Source organism: Ciconia boyciana, chromosome 1 (assembly GCF_034638445.1).
Source record: "Ciconia boyciana chromosome 1, ASM3463844v1, whole genome shotgun sequence".
Lineage (NCBI taxonomy): Eukaryota > Metazoa > Chordata > Aves > Ciconiiformes > Ciconiidae > Ciconia > Ciconia boyciana.
The window spans coordinates 119,238,007-119,262,317 of NC_132934.1; the positions used below are offsets into that span (position 1 = coordinate 119,238,007).

General features: G+C 37.1%; 1 protein-coding gene across 3 annotated transcripts in view; it reads right to left on the reverse strand.

Moving 5' to 3' along the window:
* Positions 1-24,311, reverse strand: part of HLCS (holocarboxylase synthetase) — a 126,473-nt gene that overhangs the window by 95,818 nt on the left and 6,344 nt on the right. For all 3 annotated transcript variants that reach the window (XM_072846515.1, XM_072846532.1, XM_072846524.1), the window contains exons 3-5: positions 20,898-21,060; positions 17,122-18,071; positions 13,573-13,755 (exon numbers count right to left, since the gene is read on the reverse strand). In XM_072846515.1, coding sequence (XP_072702616.1) covers positions 13,573-13,755; positions 17,122-18,071; positions 20,898-21,060 — 1,296 coding nt within the window. The remainder of the gene's footprint in view (positions 1-13,572; positions 13,756-17,121; positions 18,072-20,897; positions 21,061-24,311) is intronic.

Genomic DNA, 24,311 nt, shown 5'->3' on the forward strand with positions numbered 1-24,311 from the left:
CTATATTGAAAGGCAAGAAGCTGAGCAAAAATCTTGATGCGGGTTGTTTGTCTGAAGAATGTTTTGAGACTCAGCAGTCTGTGTACCCACTTCTGAAGACTTAAGTTATTAAATGATCTATTGTTCTGTCTTCAAATCTTAGTTTTCACCATGTACAAAAACTGTAAATTTATTATGGCCACTACTACTCTTAAACTGCAGTAAGGATTCTTATCCATGTTAAAACAAGTAGGGACAGGCTGTACTAGTCTCCCCAATACTGATCCTGCTAAAGCTTGGCTTTAACTTTAATTATACATTTTAAAGCTTGGCTTTAACTTTAATTATACATTTATTCAGTTTTTAGAAATTCAGAAGGATATTTTGAAGTGTTTTCTGAAGTAGTACTTAAAATATTTCTTAAATAAGTTTAACAGTACAATTTAGTACACACTTGAGAAACAATACACACTAGATAAGGGAAGTGATTCTCAATAAAGGAAGCTCTAAAAATCAAATGTTGTCATGTATCTTACATGCTAGTGAAATGATCAGTCCAAAGTAACACAGATTTTATAGCTAAATTTTTTAGATATGCATTATGATAACTAGCAGCTGTAGGGAATGCTAGAAAATGCAGTAATACAAGTTGTTTTCTATATGGTCAAGTCTTGCTCCTTACCTCTGCCTCTTCAGCTGTTACCCCATTCCCCTCTCTCCTCCCACACAGTGTCTGTCTTCTCTTTCATCTGGTATCAAACTAGATCCACTAACTCTTCTTCCTGAGGTTTTTTCCTCTCAAAAAAGTTCTTACCCTCATCAGTCAAGGAGCATGCTCCAATTTACACACTAGATGAGTAACTCTAACTCAACTTTTCTCAGGGCTGGAGTTCTTCTCCAGGGCTAGTCGTCTTCTCTGGGCCTGTGTCACTTTCATAATTTCTACTATATCATGCATTTATTAAGGAAGGGGTAAAGAAAGACTTAACTTGATTTCTGAAACTTGAGGTTGCCAATATGGCTAATAAAATAAGAATATATACAGAGTTTTTAAAAAGATACATATTAACACACATATACACACAGACTTACACAAGTCTGTATATATAATTTTATACAGATGTAGTGCCATACTTAAGTACTGAACTTCATCACCATTGTACATCCTCTAGTGTTTGCACAAGGGAATGCTGGCACAGATAAAATGGTGACCAGCTGAAATTCTTAAAATTAAATCATGTAATCCTGTGAAGCACAGGCCTGTATAATCTAACTGTAAGAATACAGGTTGCCCTGATGGACTTAGCTACACAGCACTTTTACAGAGGATACTTTCACTGGCTGAAGAAAAATACGCATACCATGAAAACAGACAGAAAAAGATTTATTCTGATTTTTTTCTTCTGAGAAAACCTTGCTTCAATATTCACGTAAATCCCTTGTAATTAGTGTCACCACTACAATTGCCAAGTAACTGAGTACAGTGATTTACTAAACTGGAACACATTCCACTTGCTGTGAAGACTGACTAAAACCCAAATAAAAAAAGCTTTCACATAAAAGTTGTAGTAGAAACTACAGCAAACTTTCTGATTTAAACTAACAGCTGTTCTTTAATCAGCTTTTCACTATAAGAACTGCATAACGTCAGCCAGATAGTCACATGGCAAATTCCATTCCCACTGCACCTGGAATTTCAGGATTTCCTCAACATGTCAGAAACCCCAAATCATTTCTTAAAATGAACTGTCAAATGATAAATACAACAGAATCTCTAAGTCAGTCCCTTCCCTATCAATTGCTGACACAAGTCATATTTGATAATTTTTTTTGCAGTCTTCGTCTTCTTCATCGACAAACTCTGAGAATACTGGAATGTCTTTTAAATCAATGATAACTCTAATTAAACTCCCATCTTAATTTTCCAGAATAAATTAAACTTGATAAACTTAAATAATAAGCTTTGTGTTGTGGACAATTTTTTTTCTGATAACATTATTGTGTAACTGAATTGTCAAAGCACCGTTAAAAGTCAAAGAAATATATTCAGAAGACCTCAATGTGGTAAAAGCACTATTTCAAAAAAAGCTAAAGTTTGTAGTTTTATCTTTTTTGAAGAGCAATATAAGGAGACACTTCTATTTCCTCTTGGTTATATATTTTTATTCAACTTTTCCTTTTAATTAAAATATATAGTCTTATACCATCTAGACATAATTTGTTTAAAAGTAAAGATACAAAAGAAGCACTAATTAAACTGTTAGATAACCATTATAATGATTTCTCATTGTGGAAATGTATCGTCATTTCTGAGCAATGGTAACATGATAGCATCTCACAGGACTCCAGCTGATGCCAAGCCTGTTCTCATTTTCCCAGTCTCACTTACATAAATTAGCCACAGGCCCCACTGACAGTCAGAGAATCTCAAGTTTTTTATGTTTGGAAATACTCCACTTTTGTCAGATCTTTACCAGTGAGGTCATAGTAAACGAATCGATGCCAAATTGCCAGATCTCCAGAGCGTTTGTCACAAGTTATGGATTCTTGCTATCTAAAATCACCCATCTGCTCAAAGGCAGTACCCTGAACCCTGACTGCAAAAGGTTTATCAGTTACAACTTTTGAGCGCTGAAACAAAATCCAAGACCAGTAATTTTAATTACAGCCTTCACATTAAGATAGAATGTGTGCCTGTGTTAGACACAGAACCAACATGAATTTGGATTAGTCTGCCACTGTGGATTTTACTTTTTTTATTTAGATTCCTACTACAAACTCCAAGATAAACTGAAACTAAGAAAACTCAGCCTCATGCACTGGCTAGCAACGCTCTCTGCTGAGTGACCTATACTCAAGAAAGGGTATCCAACCCTAACGCTATTCTCTATCATTTCAGGAGTGAGAAGTTAGCAGAAGACATGAACATCAAGCTCACAAATGTTTTCAGTATGTATTACATAAGCAATTCTGAAAGGATAATAAAATTTTCCATTCTCTACAGTACAGAAAGAACATGCCTACTGAAGAAAGTGGTTGTGAAGTATCATGCACACTGACTAGAGGCAAGCCTTGAAACATGATAGAATACACTTCAATGAGCTGCACTTTGGTTAGATGCCAGCACATAATAATTTCATATCAGAGCTAGCTCTACAATAAGATTAAACGCTACTCAGTACAAAAGGCATTAACTTTTAGTTCTCACAGCAGCATAAAGACCCTTTTTATGGAGATTGCTATAAACAAGATATTTTCTTTCATTCCTCAAAGCTTCTTGCATTTTCCAAATGATCAAAAACATTTATTGAATCAATACATAGTCAAAAAGTTGTTTACAAACCATAATGCAACATAAGTACGCTATTCATTATTACATGCCTACAAATGTGATTCATGGTTGTTTAACATAAACAGCATGTTTGCTGCTATCATGCAAGAAGGAAAACAGGTTTTTAACTAGAGGAGTGTAAAATAAAGGGAATGTTTGCCAGATTGCTCTTTCCCCCCTCCCCCAAATATATGGTAAATATTCCCTGAAGATAAACAACAGAAAAGCAAAAGGTAGCTTTAGCAACCACCTGGAATTACTTGGCTCCACTTTTGGAGTCCCCTTCATCTCCCATCAAGATTTCTTAATTGAAAATGTTTTACTGTATTTTGACACTACGTACCATCGATTCCTGTGGAATTTAAAATGCCATTTTAAAATTGAGGAAATATTATACAGGGCAGTAGCTGCAAACATGCAAAGATATTTTAATGCAAATCTATATAAAACACACTACACATAAAATGTTTTCCATCCCTTCCTTATTTTTTGCTTTACTGTGTTCTCTAAAGCCAGCTCATAAGTGACCCCTAGTGGTAAGACACCTTCCCTCACTAGAGGAGTTGTATAAAAAGCCGCAACTGCATCCAGCTTTTGAGAGCAATAGAGGTTCACGGTGATTTTAATGTAATGCCAACATTGTCCTAGCTCAGCTGGGCAGGGACGCTGATTAATACTGGAGTCTCATAGTGTTGGTGAATGCACTGAAAATATCTGCAGCATGCCAGCCTTTCTTCAATAAACAGCTCCAGGGAGAAGTCTGAAGAAACTTTTATGAGTGAACAAATGAAGAGTTAACTTAGCCTTCTAGTACTTACAGAAGCCAGCATGAACAAAGCTCAGCTGTGAGTCAGATCCTGAGCCTGGACTACTGAGTTTGCACCCAGGAAAAAAAAACCTCTATTGAATACTAAAATTTTGTCTCAAAAGTTAGTAAAAAACCTTCTACACTTTCATAGTCATTTTGCATTATAAGATTGATTAAAAAAACAGCCTCTGAGCAGAGAGCCAGGAAAGCCTAGTTTCCTGTAACTGTGTCTCATAGTTTAACTGCAATGGCCCTCATTGTCTCTTTCTCCATGCCTTCTACACACAGTCACTATTACTATTTCTGATATCTCCCACACCTTTGCTTCTCTCTCTTCTCTCAACAGGGCCAGCTGAATGTTTCTCAGCAGCACAGGCAAAAGTTTTTTTTAAGAACAAAACAATTTTTCAAGGCAAGATGTCAATTTAACAACCCTCACTGATCCAAGCAAGCTCTTTGTATCTGAAGAGAGCCAAGAAAAGACACTCTTTTCAGCCTCTGGAGAGGGACAATGGCTCCTGTTTCTAGGCAGTGAGACCAGCAAGGCTCCAGTCAACAGTAGAGACCTGAAAATTCAGAAAGCATTGCCCTTCCCTGCACTACTCCCTTATTTGGGGGTGGGGAAGTGTTATGAGAGGAAGGAGCCAATTCAATATCGCATTGATGTTCTTTCTGTGAGAGCAGTGTGCTGCTTCCCTTTGTCACACTCTCATCACCTCTTTCAGCTATGCGGAAGAACTTAAGTGTCAGGCAGCAGATCTATAGTTATCTGTTACTGTTCTTGTTATTGCAGCTCCCCATAAGATCACCTATGCAGTTACACATAAAGCTGGTATCACTCCACATCATCTACCCTGTATCTCCAAGCTCCCACACCTCAGCCCCCCCATGATACCCCTTTCCTTCCTTCACAGCAACACACTCAGTCCCTCACAAGTTCCTGCCTCTTTACTACCACTTGCCCTACCAGATGGGAGGGGAGCAGAAGAGGGTGGGTGTTTCTGTCAGAGCAGTGTTTAAGCAGACTGGCAGTCCCACTAGCATCTCTTTATTGCCCGGCAAGACTGATAGGCTGCCTTGGCATACAGCTAGCTTTGAAAAGCATCCTGCCCTGGACTGCATGTTATAAAATTTGCTAGAGAAACTCAGCTTCTTTTAAGCTTTTACCTCTACCAAATAGTTGGAACCCAAAAATTTAAAAATTTTACTAACGAACTGGCAGATCTATTAGGAAATTACACTAATAAAGGTATGCAGAATAACAGAAGACTGAGGAGAAAGAAGGCACACTAAAATATACAGTGCTTATTCCACCTCCATCTACTACACAACTGTATGACAAGTTTTACAAAACTGTTCACTGAGGTACAACAGGAAATATCACTGAGAAACAAGAACCAGTATTTTGGTGCCCATGTGCAGATTTCCTTCTCTTCCCCTTTCTATCCATCCTCACTCATGCTGCACCTACCTTCAAGTCCCATAGTTCATCCTCTGTCTGTAAGCTAGACAGGGCAAGGACAGAAAACAGAGGAGCATCCCTCTTATCAGTTATTCTATTAAGTTACCAAACATTAAGAAATTACCCTGTGCTTGGTAAGCCACAGTACCTGACCATAATCATTCTCTTAGCCATTCACAAGTGTGCAGTAAAAACACATCATCTTAAATCTCTACAATTTATTCTGCCATGTCATTGAGTTCTCTCTTCTTATACCCAGCACTATGACGGAGCTGGTCGGTGCCCAAAAAGCCCTACACAGCCTAAGTACTTCTGAGACTGGCCTTTTTCCATGCTGAACCCGCAGAGGATTTAGCTGGCAAACTTCTCGCCTCTGGAAGTGGGCACAAACCAGGAATCTGCAGGGGCTCACCCCTCAGTCAGGGTGGCATTAGCTCTCAGAAGAATGGCTTTCTGCTTTCCTCCGACCAAAAGAGGTCTGAACTGTCAAAGCAGGAGACGGTCCCTATGTACCTTCATTATCTTGAGTGCAAGGAGGGGTTGGGGAGGTTGGGAGGATCTACTGACTGTCAAATAACCCTCTTAGAGGGCCATTCAGAACCACACACTTAAACACCAGCAAACAGTAGGGACTGCTATTAGAATCCAGACATTGATACACAGAGCTTTTCAATGAATGACAACAACACTGAAATAGTTTTGGTTTACGATCGGTGTGACCCCTCTGGGTTTGCTAGTTTTGTTATAAAGAAACAAAAAGTTAATTTGAGGAGGGGAGAGGGAAGAATACAAAACAAACCCACCCTCCCTGCATACACATGCAACTCAAAGCCTTGCAAGCCAACAAATAAATTTGAATTTATTATGGGAAAAAAACCCTAAACACATGGAGTTAAATTACAAATATTTTTTAATTGATAGTACTTTGTTATCAGTCCTTGGGTTAAGTTTTACAGATAAATTCTTCAGAAAGCCACTTATGAGAAAAAGCATACTACCTGTCAGAACACAAATGGTTTGCCAAATGCACTGCATTGCCTGACCAGCCTAGCAGAAACACAGCTTTTAACAGCAAAAAGAGTTCCACACATGGCATACATTAAATCCATTTCCCAAAAAGAATAAGCTGTTCCAGCAAATACACATTTTTACTGGTATAGATGCATTTACATTGCTGTATCTACTTTTTTTTTTTTTTTCCTGAAGCAACTTTGCCATAAAAGACATTTTCATTCCTAGCCAAGAGACAGACTGGCAAAGCTTTCAAGTTACAGACAAAGATTTCTGGCAATAATGCACTGTTCATTTGAAATAATACATATAATAGGTTAACAAAAGTAAAAAAATGTTAGACAATCTATTTATCAGTGATCGACAGAATCCTTTCAGATCTCTCACGTGGTATGCTTTTCATTCAACATTTTTCTCAGCTCTCAGATTACTTCTGAGCAGAGCAAAGAGCAAATTTCCTTTCTGGAATAAGTACTTCCAAAGGGCTCTTGCTTTTTGTCCTACTGGCTAAAAAGGCAGGGACAATGCTTATGCTTTGAGGATGATAGGAGAAAATAAGCAAGTCTCCTGTTTTGTAGATTATACATTTTTGGTTCACTTTTAAGCATGAAAACTTGGATAGCAATAAAAATAAGGCTTTGGAGTTTCAGTATAACTATCCCTGATTTTAGCACGGGAAATTTTTAAAAAACTCTGAAGTTTCACAGTTCAATCTCAAGTTCTACAATACACATTAATATGCATGGAAATATTTCAGAAACAATTGTCTCAAAATGTACCCTGAAATCTAGGTTCATTATAGTGTTAGCTGAGAGTTCAAATTTCCCATCCTCAAAGAAAGATTTATTCAGGATAAAGTAACTCCATACTCTCTTTGCTGACATAATGGACTTGGAATTTAAAAACAACCGATGCCATTGCAGAATCAAAACTGCAGCTCAAGACATGTAAATTTGGTCTGACTGAATTCTGATTGTGCTGTAGTATACTGAGTTATTCAAATACACAAAGTTGTCTTCACACTGCATTACCCTTGTAAGCGCATTATTCTGATTCTCAAAGTGTCCTCTAAAGGAAGAGTTTGAAATTCAAGAGGTGCATTCAATTGTACTTTTAAATTATTCTTTCTGCCTCTAAGAAACAAGAGTTAAAACCCCCAACTTCAAGCTTCAACCAATATGTTTGTATTGACTGTTTATGATTCTGGAAGAACATACTGTTTAAAAGATGGTTACTAGCTGAGCCAAAGTAATGAAGACTGCTTACATTTCATCATTTGGCCACCATCCATTTGGAAGATATTGAAAAAAGTGACTCGGCCTAACACAGCCTGAGGAGTTAGTATTCAAGTTTGAGAGGCTTCAGATCAGCAAATGTGTGGGTGTAATATACTTCCTAATGGAAATAATCACTATTCTGACAAATCTCTCTCATTCTTCAAGAGAATTCTTGTTTTGAAACCTAGAAGATGTTATGCTGAAACTTATGGCAATAAAATATAATCCTAGCATTTATGTCTGAAAAAGTATCCTTTAAGATGGCAATGTGAAAGAGTAAATATTTCAGCATTTAAAGGCAAAGCTGCAGAAAAAATCAAATCTCTATGCTTGAAGCTGCCACTGAACATATGGGTGCCAGACAACAGTCTTACACTGATCACCATTTGTTTCAACACTTTGAGTTCACCCTGCACCACAGCTACACAAAATTTTCTTTTTACAGAATGTGTAGGTCTACAATTTGCTTAACTGTTTTATACCAGATCAAGAAAAGAGGAAAAGCAAAAAGGTGCTGTGTTTCAGTATCAATACTTGTCTCTAAAATTACATTCAACATCAATACGTTGTGCAGATTTAACTAAACTTTTAACCAGCAAGTAACCTGCCTTTCATACTATATTGCTTTTATATTGTAGCACTGTATCAATATAATACATATTTTTCTCAGTTAACCGAATTTCAAAATGTCCATATGAGTGTATCTGAAGCAAACCATACTTGCAAGCCTTAGTGCAAAAAGTCTTGTGATGAAAGAGTTGCCTCAAGTGCTGTTACTTTCCAGGCCCCCTACCTTATACTCTATTTACAAGAAAGGAGATCAGGAATAAAAAGTGCACACTCTCACAGCAATCACTCAACACCAACAGCAGTGAGCACTAGCTGAGGACTGACTAGCATAACTCTACATGGCAAGATCTAGACCTCTTAACAGATGGACATTATCATCCATTACTCAGATGCTAGAGCTTTTATTTGATTTCAAAGCCATAATATTACCAGAATTTCAATCTCAGACTGGTAGAGCCTGTGGACATTTTAAGAAAAAGCCAGGTAAACAAAAGAAACACAGAAGGGAAAAAAAGAAAAAAAGAAAAAAAAAAAAAAGGTAAAACTGAAAATCCCCAAGATATGGGAATCAATCACAGCAGTAACGTTATTTGAGAACTGCAATACACACAAAAATTTAATAAATCACATTTTCTAGTTCGACATCTCAATCTGACATTTTAACTTTCTACTGACAAGTAACCTAAATATTGTTACTCCAACAGTGGTAACAATGTGATCTAATTTCCACTGCTTAGAAAGATATTCAACAGCTAAAATGAGATTCACTGCTTATTTAGTACAGCCTCCAACTCACCCTATCTCCAACCTGAATATAGCACAGCTGGAAATCTCTGCCTGTTTTAGAACAGTATCAGCAGTATAAATCTAGTCTGGCTAAGACATATGCAGTCAATATATCACTTTTTTAAAAGCTTGACCATCCCATTCCTAATGTATTTTTCTTAAGTTATAAAATTTAATTGTGTAATTTTCAACATAACTACTGTCAAGGTTTAGATATTTCTTCCCAAATCTCCTACATTCCATCCTAAACTAAAATTTTCTTTTCATATGCCAAAGGCAAAAAGTGTATTACAAAGTTTGTAACTCCTCATAAAACATTAACACCTGCCTTTCCAAGTCTTTTTTCAAAGAAAAGGACACTATATTCAAATTTAATTATATGTAAGTTAATTATACCTTTGCTTGTTTTTTCTTACATCAAACCAAGCCCCCAGTTTTTACTACATATAAACTTAAAAAAAAGTAATAGATAACATAAATGAAATCCTGGACACTTAAAGTCAAAATTCAACTCTTCTCCCCAGAATTAGCTTTTTTTTTTTTTGAGGAATTAAAGAAATTGTCTCCCCAAATTCTAAAGTTACACTGATTTTCAGAAAGCTAATGCCAGTTCTGCTCATATTTTATTGGCTTTTTTAAATCCATGTAGTAAGACTGTGATTTTAAGATACATGATAACCATATAAACTGGAAACTAAAACTTCAAAATGTGAATCCTAAGGAGGAAAAAAAAAAATTTCCAATCCACCCCTCAGAAGCAGCTAAAAATTACATTGCAAAAGGCACTGTCCAAGACCCAGAGAGCAGACAGGAAGATCTGAAAGTCTTAATAATCAAATTTTTACCAATCAGCAGAATAGATTTGATGGGATTATTAACAGCATCACAACAATGATGCAAAAAGACACAGATTGTTCAGGAATTGTAGGGAGAGGAAAAGACAAGAGAAGCTATTTATTCATATAATAAAGTGGAGAAAGTTTTATCTGATGTCCACCATGTAGTAGAAAATAGGTCTGATGAAAGTTCTGAAGTGATAAAGGAGGAAAAGGAGTGGGGAAGAGAAACCAAGGAAATCACACCGAACAGGGTACAGCTCTACTGTAAATTGAAACTTACAGACCAGAAAGAAAAAACTAACTAAACTAGCACTTTAAATTTAAAGAATTTAAAAACAACAACAACAACAAAATCTACTTTTTTTCTTAATGGAGTAGAAAATGCAGAGCAAAATCAATTATTATTTCTTCCACGTAAGCAAAAGGAGCTTGTAGTTTCTAAAATTAATTAGAAAAATCTGACAAGATTAGGTCTACCAGTGGTTTTTAAAACATAATGGTACAGATGCAATCTCCATTTTGGGGGTGAGAAATCATTAGTGAACTGCCAACTCTTAGAAACAAGGAGAAGAGCATTTACCATTCTTCCATTTTTGGAACTGCTAACAGGACATTGAGCTTGCTTGATCATTAGTTGACTCATTATGACATTTCTTATTACAGGGAAGCATAAGAAAATAATCCAAAAGTCACTTGCTGTCAATGAGCATTACTTGGATAATCTCTCAGGGAAGGAATATACTATCCAATACATCCCCAGTGACCTGTACTGGACAAGCTCTCCATACAAATAGTGATAAAAAAAGAAGGAAGTTCAAGAGTACTAGAGCTTGCAAGATGGTTTCCTCTACTTCCAGTACTATTGACTCACTCTGATCTTAAAAAAGTTTAAGTATTTCCTCAAATTATTCACCTGTCAGGTACATTTCTGGTATCTCCTTGTTTGCTAGGAAAGCAAGACAACCTATGTAGAACATGATGTATGGAGAAAAATAACTAACTTGTTAGAAAGCTGAACTATTACATACTCCTTATTTATTTTAATATGCTATCTCCTCATTATTAACTGTAGTTTTTACACACAAGTTGCAAGTTCTTTCACACAATATTCTGGAAGCATGTCATTGCTAAAGCGGAAGATATTGAAACTGTGCCTACACATACAAGCACAGGAAAACTATCATTTAAAAAAAAAGTTGTGGAAAAACAACATTTAAAAAACTAATTTTAGTATAAACTTTAACTTTACAATATACACTGCAAAAGTATCTTTAATAGATGGCCTGCAACCTGTAATATGCCACTAGATGGCAAGTTTGGATAGAAATTTGCTAACTTTTTTTATTCACGGCATGTTTGAAAATTGCAAGTGCATAGGAAAGAAACAATCATGAAAAAAGAGTGAAGGAGGAGAACAAAAAAGGAAAGAGTTCAAGAAACTACAAATAAACTTCAAGAGCACATTTAATGTTAGTCAAAAAGGCTAAATGGGTTTTAGTTTTGTTTCCACATCTGCCACATACATAGATAATAAATTCTTAAGAATTTACTGCTCACAGACAGGGAAGAACTTGTTTCTTATTTGGTCACAGACAGCAGCATTGGCTGTAGCAACCATGAGAATCCAAGATCTGGAGGAAGGCTGAGAGGGGAAGCAGCAGAGTTAGGTCTTGGGAAAGCAGACTTCAGCTTATGCAAGGAATTGCTAGTTAGGATTCCTTGGAAAGCAACCCCAAAGGGGTTAGGGGTATACAATGCATCTATAAGAAGAGGATGACGAAGCTGGGTTTATTCAGTTTGGCAAACAGGAGGCTAAGGAGTGATTTAATAACAACCTGTAACTACTTAAGAGAGTTAAAAGAATGACAGAGCCAAATGCTTCTTCGTAGAGCCAGATAATGTAATAAAGCATCAACAGCCATAAATTGCAGCTTGAGATGGTCAGGTGGGACATCAGGAAAAAATAAAAATTAAAAAAAAAAATCACTAGAATTGTACAGCAGCACTGGAACAGGTTGCACAGACAGGTTGTAGCATGCACCCTTGGAGGTTTTCGAGATTCAACCAAAGGGCATGGCTGACCTGATCTAGTGTTGGTAACAGTCCTGCTTCAAGCAGAAGGCTGAATAGAAGCACTTCCAATAGTATTTTCACAATTTTAAAGTGGAGATGGATCTGGCAGTTTGGCACACGTGAAAGGGTAATAAAAAAAAGCTCTCTGTATTTTGCCTAATTTTGATCAATTGTTACATCCAATCCAAGTTGCTATGTGAGGGCATTACTTAATGCATTGGTAGAAAGTTTTGGCAGTACCTTCAGAAACATAGAAAACAAATGCAGATTCGAATTTACAGATTCACCTATTAATAGTATTTTAGTCAGTTTGTCTGAATCTGCTACTGACTTACCTGCCATACAATGAAGTAACGTATCACATATTCCCGATCTATAAGTTGTGCAATGCTTATCATACCCACCTTACGGATTAATGAACAGTGTTTTGAAAAGTACAATCTAAATCTAAAATATCACCCAAGTTATTTAAAAACATTCAGCTGTAATATGTCACTTTTTTCATTGATTGATCCTGTAGCCAAAAAAGGATGTTATATATGATACTGCTGAAAACAGGCATCCAAGGAGGAGCTTCTATAGTTGAGTTCCTCTGAAGACAGACATCTCATTTCTGTGCTAATGTAAGCGTGGTACAGAAAAGGAGCAGGAATCAGACAAATGTGCTAAGAGCAAGTAGTGACAGCACTATATGGGCTGGAAACAACAACAACCTCAAAGAGCCTGTATTGCTTTTTAATCACTTACTGCTTAACCCCTTCAGATCAATATAATATGGTTCTCATGTATCTGAAGTAATGTTTTTTTTAAAAAAAAGTTAAAATTACTGTTTTATATGTTCTTCACAATTCTTCATAGCAATGTCTCAAATTCAGAAGTCCAGAATAGTCAGCTGACTATTTGAATTACAAGAAGCTATTCTATTTCCAGGAAATATTACAGCATCCTCAGGAATAAAGCTCTTCATGTCACATGTTCTTCCCTACTCACTCAGGTCTTTCAGTTTTGGTCTGCCACACCTTTCTCCATAATTTGGGTTTGATCTTTTGTTGCCAGCCTATACAGAACTTTCTACCTTGTTTTAAAAGAAAAACAAATCCTGTCTTTTAAATCAGTTCTTTCTGTACCTTACCACAGCTTTGTGTTTTGATATTGCAGAAGGATCCAAATAAGCATAAGAATTCTTAACAGAAATGTAGCAAATATATCTGAAAAGTTAACCCTGCGCAATTTTCCCATTGTTAAATTCAAAACTACTACTAGCAGGTAACCAAATAGTGACAGAGTAAAAATAAAAACTTTTTGCTTACCTGTAATACATACGTAAACCTCTCCAAACAAAACCACCATGTAAGAAACAAGGTGTATTTAAGTGAACACTGAATTTGCCTTGTAGGGTAAATCTCAAACAACTGAAATGTAAGCAGAAGCCTTACCTCATCAGAAGAAAGAAGGTAAATAGGTGTTAACATTGGAATTTCACTTAATTCACAACTCAGGCCAAGTGATATCAGGATCTCCCTGAGAACTTCGTATCTCTTGGTATTGCTTATCTTAAGCAAATTAAAATCCTCTTCAGTTTGGACATCCATAGAATTGATATCCAGTTCCAAGTGTGCCTGGCAGGATATGTGCAAAGGGAATAAAAAAAAATTATTTTGTTGGTATTACACATTTTAGCATGGCAGAGAGAGATAAGCACAACAGTTCCAAATGCAGCTTTGTCCTGACTGTGGTTGCTGAACTATCCAGTGTTACTACTGCAATTTAAAAGTTTCTCATGTCTTCATCACATCTACACAAGTAGGGCTTTATTATCCAAATAAACTAGGGAATACCTATATATTTATAGTTTCCGATTCAGGGATCACAGTTGCCAGTATACTACAATTTTCTCCGAAACCTACACAAGATATCCCTTCTTAATAAACTGGTCTTCTCCTGGAGGAGTTGTTTAAACTTGTATTTACTAACTTAAACTTCTCCTGCTGCTTTTCATGTCTGCTAGCAACCCAGAACCAACAGCAATATTGGTCATATTCTAGCTTGTACAAGAGGAGAATTACATTAAAATTGAAAGAGCTTTATCAGAGGTTGCACAAGATATGCAGAACTCAGGCTGAGCGAGTCCTTACTGTGTCACCTGAATTAAGTTGCAGTCAGTGCAGATAAAGAAATGCTTCTGTCTGAAAGAGAACTAAGAACCCCAGAACATCACCTTGTAGACAGTCACTTCTCAAGGCTGAAGCAGATGCTAAAAAGTAGAAATGTAATGCAGGAAAAAAAAAAAAGATCCCTTCTAGATCTCCTTTTTACTTTGTTCTTTTTGTGGGTTTTTGTGTGTTTGGTGTTTTTTGTGTTTTTTTGTTAGTTGTGTTTGTTTTTTAAATAAGTGTTCCAAGATACTTAGAAGCCTTTGTACCCTACTATATGTGTATTCATTTAACGAAAATCACAAGCTATTATCTTTGTTCATTTCTCCAATTTTGCACATTTTAATGATGTTCTTCATCTTTCATATATGATCTACTTTATTGAAACTCAGGGAAATATGCTGAAAGGGGCGGGGATGGACAGAAGAATACAGAAAAAAGGGAAACAACAAGTCTGTGACAGAATATTTAATGGCTGATGTCACTGTAAGTCCCCTGAAGAGAAAACAATAAGGCTTTTCAAATCCAGACTGGAAGTCATTTAAAATTATAAAATGACACACTAATCCTTTTAATCTGATTTTTGAAGCTATACTGTAATGCCCTTTTTCTGGGGAAAACCTCTGCAGTATTAAATTTTACTACAGCAGAAGGGTCAATTTAAACGGTACAGCAAAGCAGGTTTTACCATGGAACTTGCAGAAACGGATAGCAACAGTATCTAATCAATTTTATAGTACAAGCATACAGCACATGGGTGGCAAAGCTTCCTACATAAAGCTATAAACATGCTACTATGTCTAACAGAGTTTCCAAAAAGCTAGCAGATTTAATCTGAAAGATTAAATGAAAAACTGAAAGAGACTAAAACACTTCTAAGAAACCCGATGAATATTTCTGAATTACGTAACTGCTAAAAGAGTGTGTGCTACCTGATACGTGAGCAGTTAAATTTGAGTGCTCTGGGCTCCTGAGAAAGTTCTCCTGTAACTAAAATACTGGTAAAAATAGGTCCTAGAATCTTTCATAAAGTTTGTTCAGCTATGTCTCCATTATATTCCTCATCTACTTAAATACTGGTAAATGAATCTTGCTCTGCTTCTCTCAATGTGCTGCTTGAAAGCAAAGACAGAGTAAGGGAAGTGATATAATTGTGAACAGCCATGCTAAAAAGAAAATGTTTACCTCTGCTCCTACTGAGGCTAACTCAAAACATGCAAGTTGCCTTCAGGCTCACTTTAAAAGTTTTACTACGAAATGGCTGAAATCTCTCTAGATTTAATAGCACAGGTTATACATCCAGGTAGACGCATACTTCTGGGCCATATACTTACTTTCTAAACTTAATGGTACCTCTTATCAGTCTTTCTATCACTAAAACCTTTAGCCAGATATCTGTGAATATTTAACTAATCAGTGACCAATATTTACCTTTAACACAGCCATGGAAGCTCCCTCACCCATTATCCAGGAAGACAGAGTAACAATAACAAAAAAGATTATGAACACTTGAACTTATCTGTTGTTTAACTTTTTGAGGGGGTGTGGGTTTTGTTGGGTTGTTGGGTTTTTTTTCACAGAGATCACAATGTATGTGACGTATGTGTGTAATGTGATGTAATACACAATGTATGTGTATAACACTGGAGAGGTACCTATTTGCTGGAATATTATTATTCTTAAGTAGAATGAATAAGATTTTGGCTCATTCTAGACTCCCCCACTTCTGTCCCCCAGGTGCTCTGAGCTATTTGTTAGCTGCAGAATGTTAAACATTTACAAGTGTAAAGCCTGAAAGACGACTCAGGAAACAAAAAAGCAAGTTTCCAGCAGACCAGATTCTCTGCTCCTCCCCACCTCCCCCCCCAAAAGAAGCATATATTACTGACTGAAAACATGTCAAGGTCTAGAAAACAAAAACCAAGTTTTAGAATTTTAATTTTGATAGTAAATAGACAAAATGCATGCCAGTTGAATAAAGGGGTTTTTTAAACGACAGAACAGCAAGGCCAACATCATGAACCTAACATTCATCTAGAAATTAGCCTTAATCAAAACACTGCTAAAGAAATCATAAAATGTTCACTTCATTCACAACACTAAGATACAAACAGAATATAACTGAGAAAATGGTAGCAATACTAGCATAAAAAGAACCAACAGACCTAAATCAACAATGGCATTTCAGTGCAGTCAGAGACTAACCTTTACTGTGTAGTTACTTGCTTAAGCAAGAATTGTACAGCAGTCTTTCTAGACATGGCATGCAACAAGTAATAGAGGCTGGGACTCTCTCATTCACTAGTCAGATTTCCAGAAGTGCTGGCTACCTTAACATTAAACCTTAAGAGGAGACGTCTTTCAAGTTTCTTGCAAGGTTTATTTTACATCCTCTCCTGACTCTCTGCTTCACCATAGTTCATATTTTTGTAAGGATGTCTCTTTTTTTATCTGGCCAGTATAAGCTTTCACCCCAAGCTCACCACCAACTCAGCTCTTCCTGTTCCCACCTCCCAAAATCTGCAAAATGCACAGCTGCATCAGTGCACAACTTCTAGCAGGCAGAAAAGGATAGCTCTGCTCTTGAAGATGCTTGCTTACTATGCAAATTTGCTCTCTCCTTTACCACCCACTGTGATCTTGCATGATCTACATGTGCATGGCTACATGGTGAAAACAAGGATCAAGTGAAAACCACTCTGCATTCAGAGTCCTTGTACATTCCCCTTGACAAGCATCCCCAAGAGCATGGAATGGGAGCAAGTGAACTTTTTTAGCATACCACAACATCATATAGCAACAAGCAAATTAATGCTTCTGCATACACAGTACCTGAGAAAGAATAGCTTCTCCTCCACTGTCTCCATAAGTGAGATGAACAATAACTGTATCTTTATCAGCATTATTTAATCGACTCAATGTCTTCACTTTGCTGGTACCTTTCTTCATCACTTCCTCAAAAATACAGCCACTGACCAAAAGATTTAACTTAATTTCAGTGCTGTCCATTTTAGAGACCACTAATTCATGAACAGTCTTCTTCAGTTTGTTTTTTCTCTTTATTTGTATGCCATCAAATGTAAAAGATGAAGAAAACCCTAGAATTTTTCCACCTTTAGATAAAAACTTCATAAATTGTTTGTGGTTATCCTCAGAAATAGGCTCCTCTGTGGCAATGATCAACAGCAGTGAATTATCAATCCATGGAGCTTTCAGAACTTGTTCCTCATGCAGCTGGTAGATGGTGTACCTGTCTGCATCAATACAGTCTTGAAGGATTGATTTTACCTGCTCAAATTCCGCTTTTGCAGTTTCAGAGCCAAGATAAATCAATATATTAGGGGGCTTTCCAGCAAGGTTTACTCTCTTTATTCCTCTTGCTAGACAGTCATCATTCTTCTCCTCCAGTTTGCTATTGCACTCATCAGAAAGTTCTGGAATGTCTTCTGCAGAGGCAAATCTGACTGATTCAATAGTACTGTTTTCAAGTTGCAAGCATTCATGACAGCTGGAAAGATGCAAGTGATGATGTTCTCCAGCACCTGTCTCTTTGTCAGATAGACTGTTGGATTCATCTTCATGCTCACTTTCTTTCTCTAGCTTGGATTTTTCCTCTTCACCTTGTCCTGCAGACTCAGCTACTCCTAATCCCAATTTAACAGTAGTCTGAAAAGTAGCAGCAGGAGTTACTTCATCCATTTGTGTACTGCTTACACTTTGCTCTTTTACAGACTGTGCCACCTGTGCCAACTCCTTCAGAGTAGATTCCTGTATATGGACAGCTGGAAGAGTTAAAGAACAAGGAAAAGGTGTTATAAGAATTGTATTTATAAGAGCTATGATGAATATCACTACCACAGTGGGATTTAGATTTAATTTCAGTACAAATCATTTATAATAGCAAGAATTTCACTTGTTTGACACACCAAATCCTACCCCCCCCCCCTCCCCCCCCAGAACATAATAAATTTGCACTCATAACACAAGTCATTTACTCTAATGACTCTTCGTTTCAGGAAAGTCTGACTGAAAGCACAACTCTCGATATTTACAGGGCACATTTAAACAAACTAACATTTATTGTGAGTGCAAAAACATTTGCACAAAAGTAAAAAATGACAGCTACTGTAACACAATGCAGATGTGTTCTTAATGGAACAATAGTCTATGGGTGGGAAGATGAGGAAGTTCTCATAAATGTATCAGCTTGTCAGCTTGTTATTTTGCCTGTCCCTCTGTCCCCAGCAGAGGACAAAATGAAGCAAGGGAAGTACCTTTGGAAAAATACTGGTCTCTTAAGGAGGGCAGGGTGGAAAATTGTTTGCTGCTATTTTGAAATAAACTGTTTTGAAATAAGCTAATAAAGTGATGATATTGGGTAAGATGGAGACATTGAACCATGTCTCTTGCATTGCTGAAGGCTGCAAATAAAAGTCTGGCACAAGTAAAAGGGATTTAAAAAAATCTGAACTGCTTTCAGTCTGCAGAAAGGGAGACATACGCGCCCATAGCCAGACTTGGGGGCTAAGAATCTGAGGGAAAACTAGTAAACAGGAAGGACTGTTAAACCTCCCCTTTTCTCCCCCTGAAAAGGATGGAAACGCAAAGATGAAAAATTTCTGGCAAATACAAGTGAGAAAACAAAGGCAAAGATGATTATTGTCAGCGTGAAACTTGCAGAGCAAACTAAATAAGAAAGAGGAGAGGAAAAAAATACTCTTCATGAGGTAATTTTTTTCAGCTGCTCATGAAAATATTTCAGATCAAAGTCCGCAAAATTTTACTGAATACCTCTCCACTCCCATAAGGCCAAATAAACTTACTATGTTTTTGTTTCTGATTTCTCAAAGAAATTCAGTGAGAAACTTGATTAACAAAATAGTCAACTGGCACACAATACACCAGATGCAAGTTCAATCACTTCCTTCGCCTAACAACACTTGCATTCCCTTGAAACTATACCCCCTTTGCCTAGTTTCAAGCAGAAATTTGAAGCAAGATTTTTTCACATCACAGCTACCAGCCTATGTGCTATTTCATCAACAGCCTCCATCAGCCTGTTCTCCTGGAGCAGCTCTAGCATGCACACAGTACCTGAAGCAAAATGAGCCAGAAAACATTCTGAAAAGTAAATGACTGGGGCGCTCTCTCAGCTTCCATCTCCTCCTTGCATGAATATTTTTGCAGAACAGCACCAAGAGACAGAATTTCACATCAGATACATTTGTGAGCATATTTCTACCCTCTTGAACCCTAGCTAGCTGTTCTCAATTTTATCATTCCCTGACTTCTGCCAATGCACTATGATCTACATAAAAAAAACCAACAAAGCAAACAAAAACACCCCACAACCAAACACAAAAACCCCCAAACCAAAACAAAAACCCCAAGTCCTTTCTTTTTTTTTTCCTTTTTTTTTTTTTTTTTGGGGGGGGGGGGGGAAGAGGATTTTTTTGTAGCCCAAATCATTATTTTATTATTCTGTGTGACCCACAGTTTTATCAACACAGCTGAGAAGACACAACTAGGCAGGAAGAAATGCGACTGTTGCTCAACAACAACCAAAAAAGTGTGGCTCTAACCCCTGAGAACTCACTACTCTACCATACCCTACAGACTGCATATTATGGCACTTTTAGAACAGTGATGGAAAAAGAAGTTCAAATCTCATGCAGCAAAGGGAGGTGAAGCTTGGACTTCCCACAGCCCAGACAACAATTCTATTCAAGAATGATGTTACAAGTGCAACCATGACTACTTCCTTCTCCTCTCTGTGGAATTAGCCATGAACTCCCTCCCTGCCTTAACTGAAACTATTAAACTAATGAGGACACAATGGCTCATCATTTTAATATCATTAAAATGACCCGCTAAAGAAATAAACCATCCACCAAAAATTCAAAATTCAATTAGCAATGACAACACCCTCCTTCCCCTGGTTATCCCTCTCCCTGTTTAGAAAGCATCTGTGAGCTTTTCTCTCAGTGATCTAAGGGATTAAGATGGTCAAGTTACTACAATTGTTCTCAACCTATGTTTAGCTTTGAATACACTTTTATTTCAAATCTGAAAAAAAGAGTACATTTCCCTAATCCTTTCTGTATTTTTTTTTCAAATAGATTAGTTAATCTAACAGACAAGACTTACAGAAACAATATTTTCTAACTTCACCTTCGTGACATTTATACATTCATGCATTTACAAAAGGTTAAACACCATCTTGGATACTTGGAGATCTCATCATACTAAGGTTAATTATTGGCAGTAGCTTATGAGGCACTAAAGAAAAAAAGGGGGTTTTATTCCAAAAATCTTTTGATCAATTTTTCTGTTATTTCTGTTGCTGCATTTGTAAGACATTCTGTAAAGAGAGAAACTCACTTAAGCAGTGGTCTAACTTTTCAAAGATCAAATATTTGACAGTATTCAGTATAAAATACAGTAGTGCTACAGAGTGATCAACTGCCTAGAACGACAACAGGAAGAAAACGTGCCAAAATAAAAGCATGAGTTTTTATGTAGGTATAAAGACTATATGCATAGTCCTAAAAAAACCCCCATGAAACAAACATGTTCTACCATTAAAAACAATTCATGAAGATACTTACAAACAATCTTGTGTGGCACCATTCCGTTATCCATTTGAAGCCTGTCTTCCATGAATGCTATTCCAAGGTTACTGAAATTATCTACGCTTGCTTCAGCAATTAATTTATAAGGCTCACCAGGTTTATAGGCCAATGGTGAACAATAGTCTGACCACTTCACAATCTAGAATAAAGCATAAGCATGTTTTTCAGTTTGAAAAGGTTACAGAAAAATATCAAAATACCAACAGTATTATGAGCCTGCAAGATGAACTGCAAATAAAAACTGCCCTTCCTTCCCAAAGGATTCTGCTATTAAAAAGCAGCACAACAGAGCCAACAGAGGGACATTATCAAGCCAAAACGGCACAACTGGCAAACCCAAGGACTGGAAGTAATTTTAAAGAAAGTACTTAAAAAAAAAAAAAAAAGTGTAGCTATTAGGATTATAGAATACTGAATTGGCAGAATCACTTTTAAGACCTGTTTCTGTGATGCCTGATGTGTTTAAAACAACTACTACACTTCATAGTATCATGAGACAACACATCTCACCTAGAGAAGGCTTTCAGTTGACAGTTCCTTTCACACAAAAGTGCACCCCTCATGACAACAAAGGTCAATGTATGAGACTGAATACAACCAAAAGATCCTACTGAGGAAGGGTCGTGTAGCAAGCAATACCTGCTACAAGATCCAGTCCTGAGAGAAGTAAACAAAGCAACATCCACACTAAGTGCTGAAAGCAAATTGGGAGTACAAATACATCTATCCCACAGATCAAGGCTATGAAAGTTTCAAGAAACACACAGAATGGCAGGAGAGCATTAGCACATTCTATAAGTAAAATTCTATCTGTATTTATTTCCAAGACATGGCTTTCAGCACAAATTCTAAAAAGAATGCTGATAAAGACAGCAAAAGTAAACTACTAGGGTTTAATAAAAGTACACACTGACTATCAGAAGCATTAACTAAACATGGAAGATTCAAGCTGCTTATCTATGTAAAAAATTCCATTCTCCAGAAAAGAAGCATTATGAAAGTGACATACTTGGGTTTGTTTTCTTCAAGAAGGTTTGTTAAACCCAAACTACACAGCTGTACCACCTTGGAGAACAAGTTTCAATTTTAACTATAAAAGCCACAAGGGGAGGAAAAGTGAAAAGAGTTTTGGTTTCCTTCTGAAAGGCAGACACATCAATAAAGACTACAAATCCATCTGCTGACTCATAACTGAAAATGACCCCTTTTAAACCTTATGTTTATAAAACAACAGTACCTAACAAAACAATATTCAGCAAATTGACACACATGGTGATTTAAGAGTCAATTCTGAAAGCAAAAACCAAGTAAGGCACCCATTTTCAGTAAAACTTGTGCGACTGATACCACAGCCTTTATCCTTCATAGGATACACAAACCAATTGCTCTCTTTGTGAAGGCATTTTTAGAGACAATGAAGCACCACCTGTTTTGATGACCTAAAAAAAATTAGCCTTTGCCATGTAATATGTTCCAAATACTAGAAGACAAAACACAATTCCCACATAGCAACTCCAGCACTTTGACGCTGTCATCACCAAACCACTTTCATGAAGTTCACCCTTTTATCACTACACGCAAGATGTAACACACTGATTAAAGACAGTAAGAAAAAACACTTCTTTTGAATGCACAAAATGAGGGTGAGCTCTTGGATATTTTACTTGTTCATAATTAGACTATCAGCTAAATTTACCTTTCTATCTACTGCAGTTAAGTGGTTTACATAATATCCAAAAGAATCTATTTCCAGCTTTTGACTTTACAGTATTTCCCAAGGAAACAAGAAGAAAGAAGAAACTCAGTTTTCATACAATCTTAATGGTCATGTCTCCTTTCTAAGTCATTCTCAAAGACAGTCTCTGATTAGTGCAACCCAAATGAGACCATCCAGTCCATACTCATATTGGTGGCCTTTGGATACCTAACAAGAAAACTGGCTGGGTATCTTCTGATACATCACCTATACTAACCCTTAGTGAACAAACTCTTTTTCAAAAAGAGAAAAAGATAGCAGTGTGTGGGCAGTGTGTTGGTGTTTACCACAAGGTCAGCTGCATGCTTTAACTTTGGGGTTAAACTCCAACTCTGTAACACAAGAGCAAGTAACAGCTTCAAACCAGCCACACCAGAACACACAGTGGGTGAGAGCCAGCCCTCAAATTCATGACAGAGGTATTACTCGGGTCCTGAACCCCTGGCCTTAACAACCACTCACTAGTAAAAGCAACAACAGTGAGTTTCTACTTCCAGGACCTTCTGAAAGGTCATCTCCATGACTGTACCACAAAGAAATACCAGCTCCGAAGTTACAGGATATATTTCTGGGCACCCTAGTATTGACCAGTTCTGAAGCAGAACAAAATCTCCTTCTGGAAGATAGCTATACCAGATCCTGATAGATTTGAATCACTGTAGTTGGAGCATCAGTCAGACTTCACCCCACTGTCACTGCGGAAGTCCGTGACCAAGTCAGGCAGAATTGCCCCAACCAACTGCCTTGAGTGATGACCTGGGCAACACCATCACTTTCCAGATGGAATGTATTCCCAACTGTGTTTAGTCTATTCGTACAACATCCACAGCTGGAATGGAAGTCTCCAGTTGTAGCCATAGGGTGAAAAACTATAAGAGCCTGCTGCTGCTAACTGTTGGCAATTCATGATCACCAGTGACAAACACGGCAGATAGATTTATGATATAGGATACCAGCTTCCTTCTCTATTTTCCTCAGCATATAACTCTGGGCTACTCTCTGTGGTGGAGGGTAAAAGACTCACACCATATTTAGATATCCTTTCTTATTTAGAGAACAGGCACAAGCAGGTAACAACCATGTGTCACCTGGAAACCTCAAGGAGGATATATTGATGCTCTTGAGCTTTTTTTCATGGCACCAAGTAAAACATTACACATGCTAACAAGTAAAAAGTAGTTATTGCTGCCTACTGCAAATAAAGCGAATACACAAAAGAAGCTCACAAAGTAAGGCTGTTACCAAGACATATGACCTGTAATCCTGCTCATGCAACAATCCATTTGCTTCACAACGTAACAAAAATCCTCAGAAAATATTTTCAAACAGGCCAAGCTTTCCTGCTCTGACTAGAAATCTTCACAAAAATTCTGTCAGAGTACAAAATGGAAGGCCAGCTCTTAGTTAAGAGATGAGAATTTATACTCCTGCTTTCTGTGTTCACATCAGTTTCAACAGAAACCAGTCACAGATCACTGATAGCCTACAAAGAATGGCTCTTCTGTCTAGAAATTATCGTAGGTCACAGGAGCAATCTGTTCTTACAGCCCCATCTATGTCGACAGCTGGCTGCCAGAGGTAGCAGAATTAAAAGCACTTCACTAGAAGTGACATGTACACCGAACAACAATAAA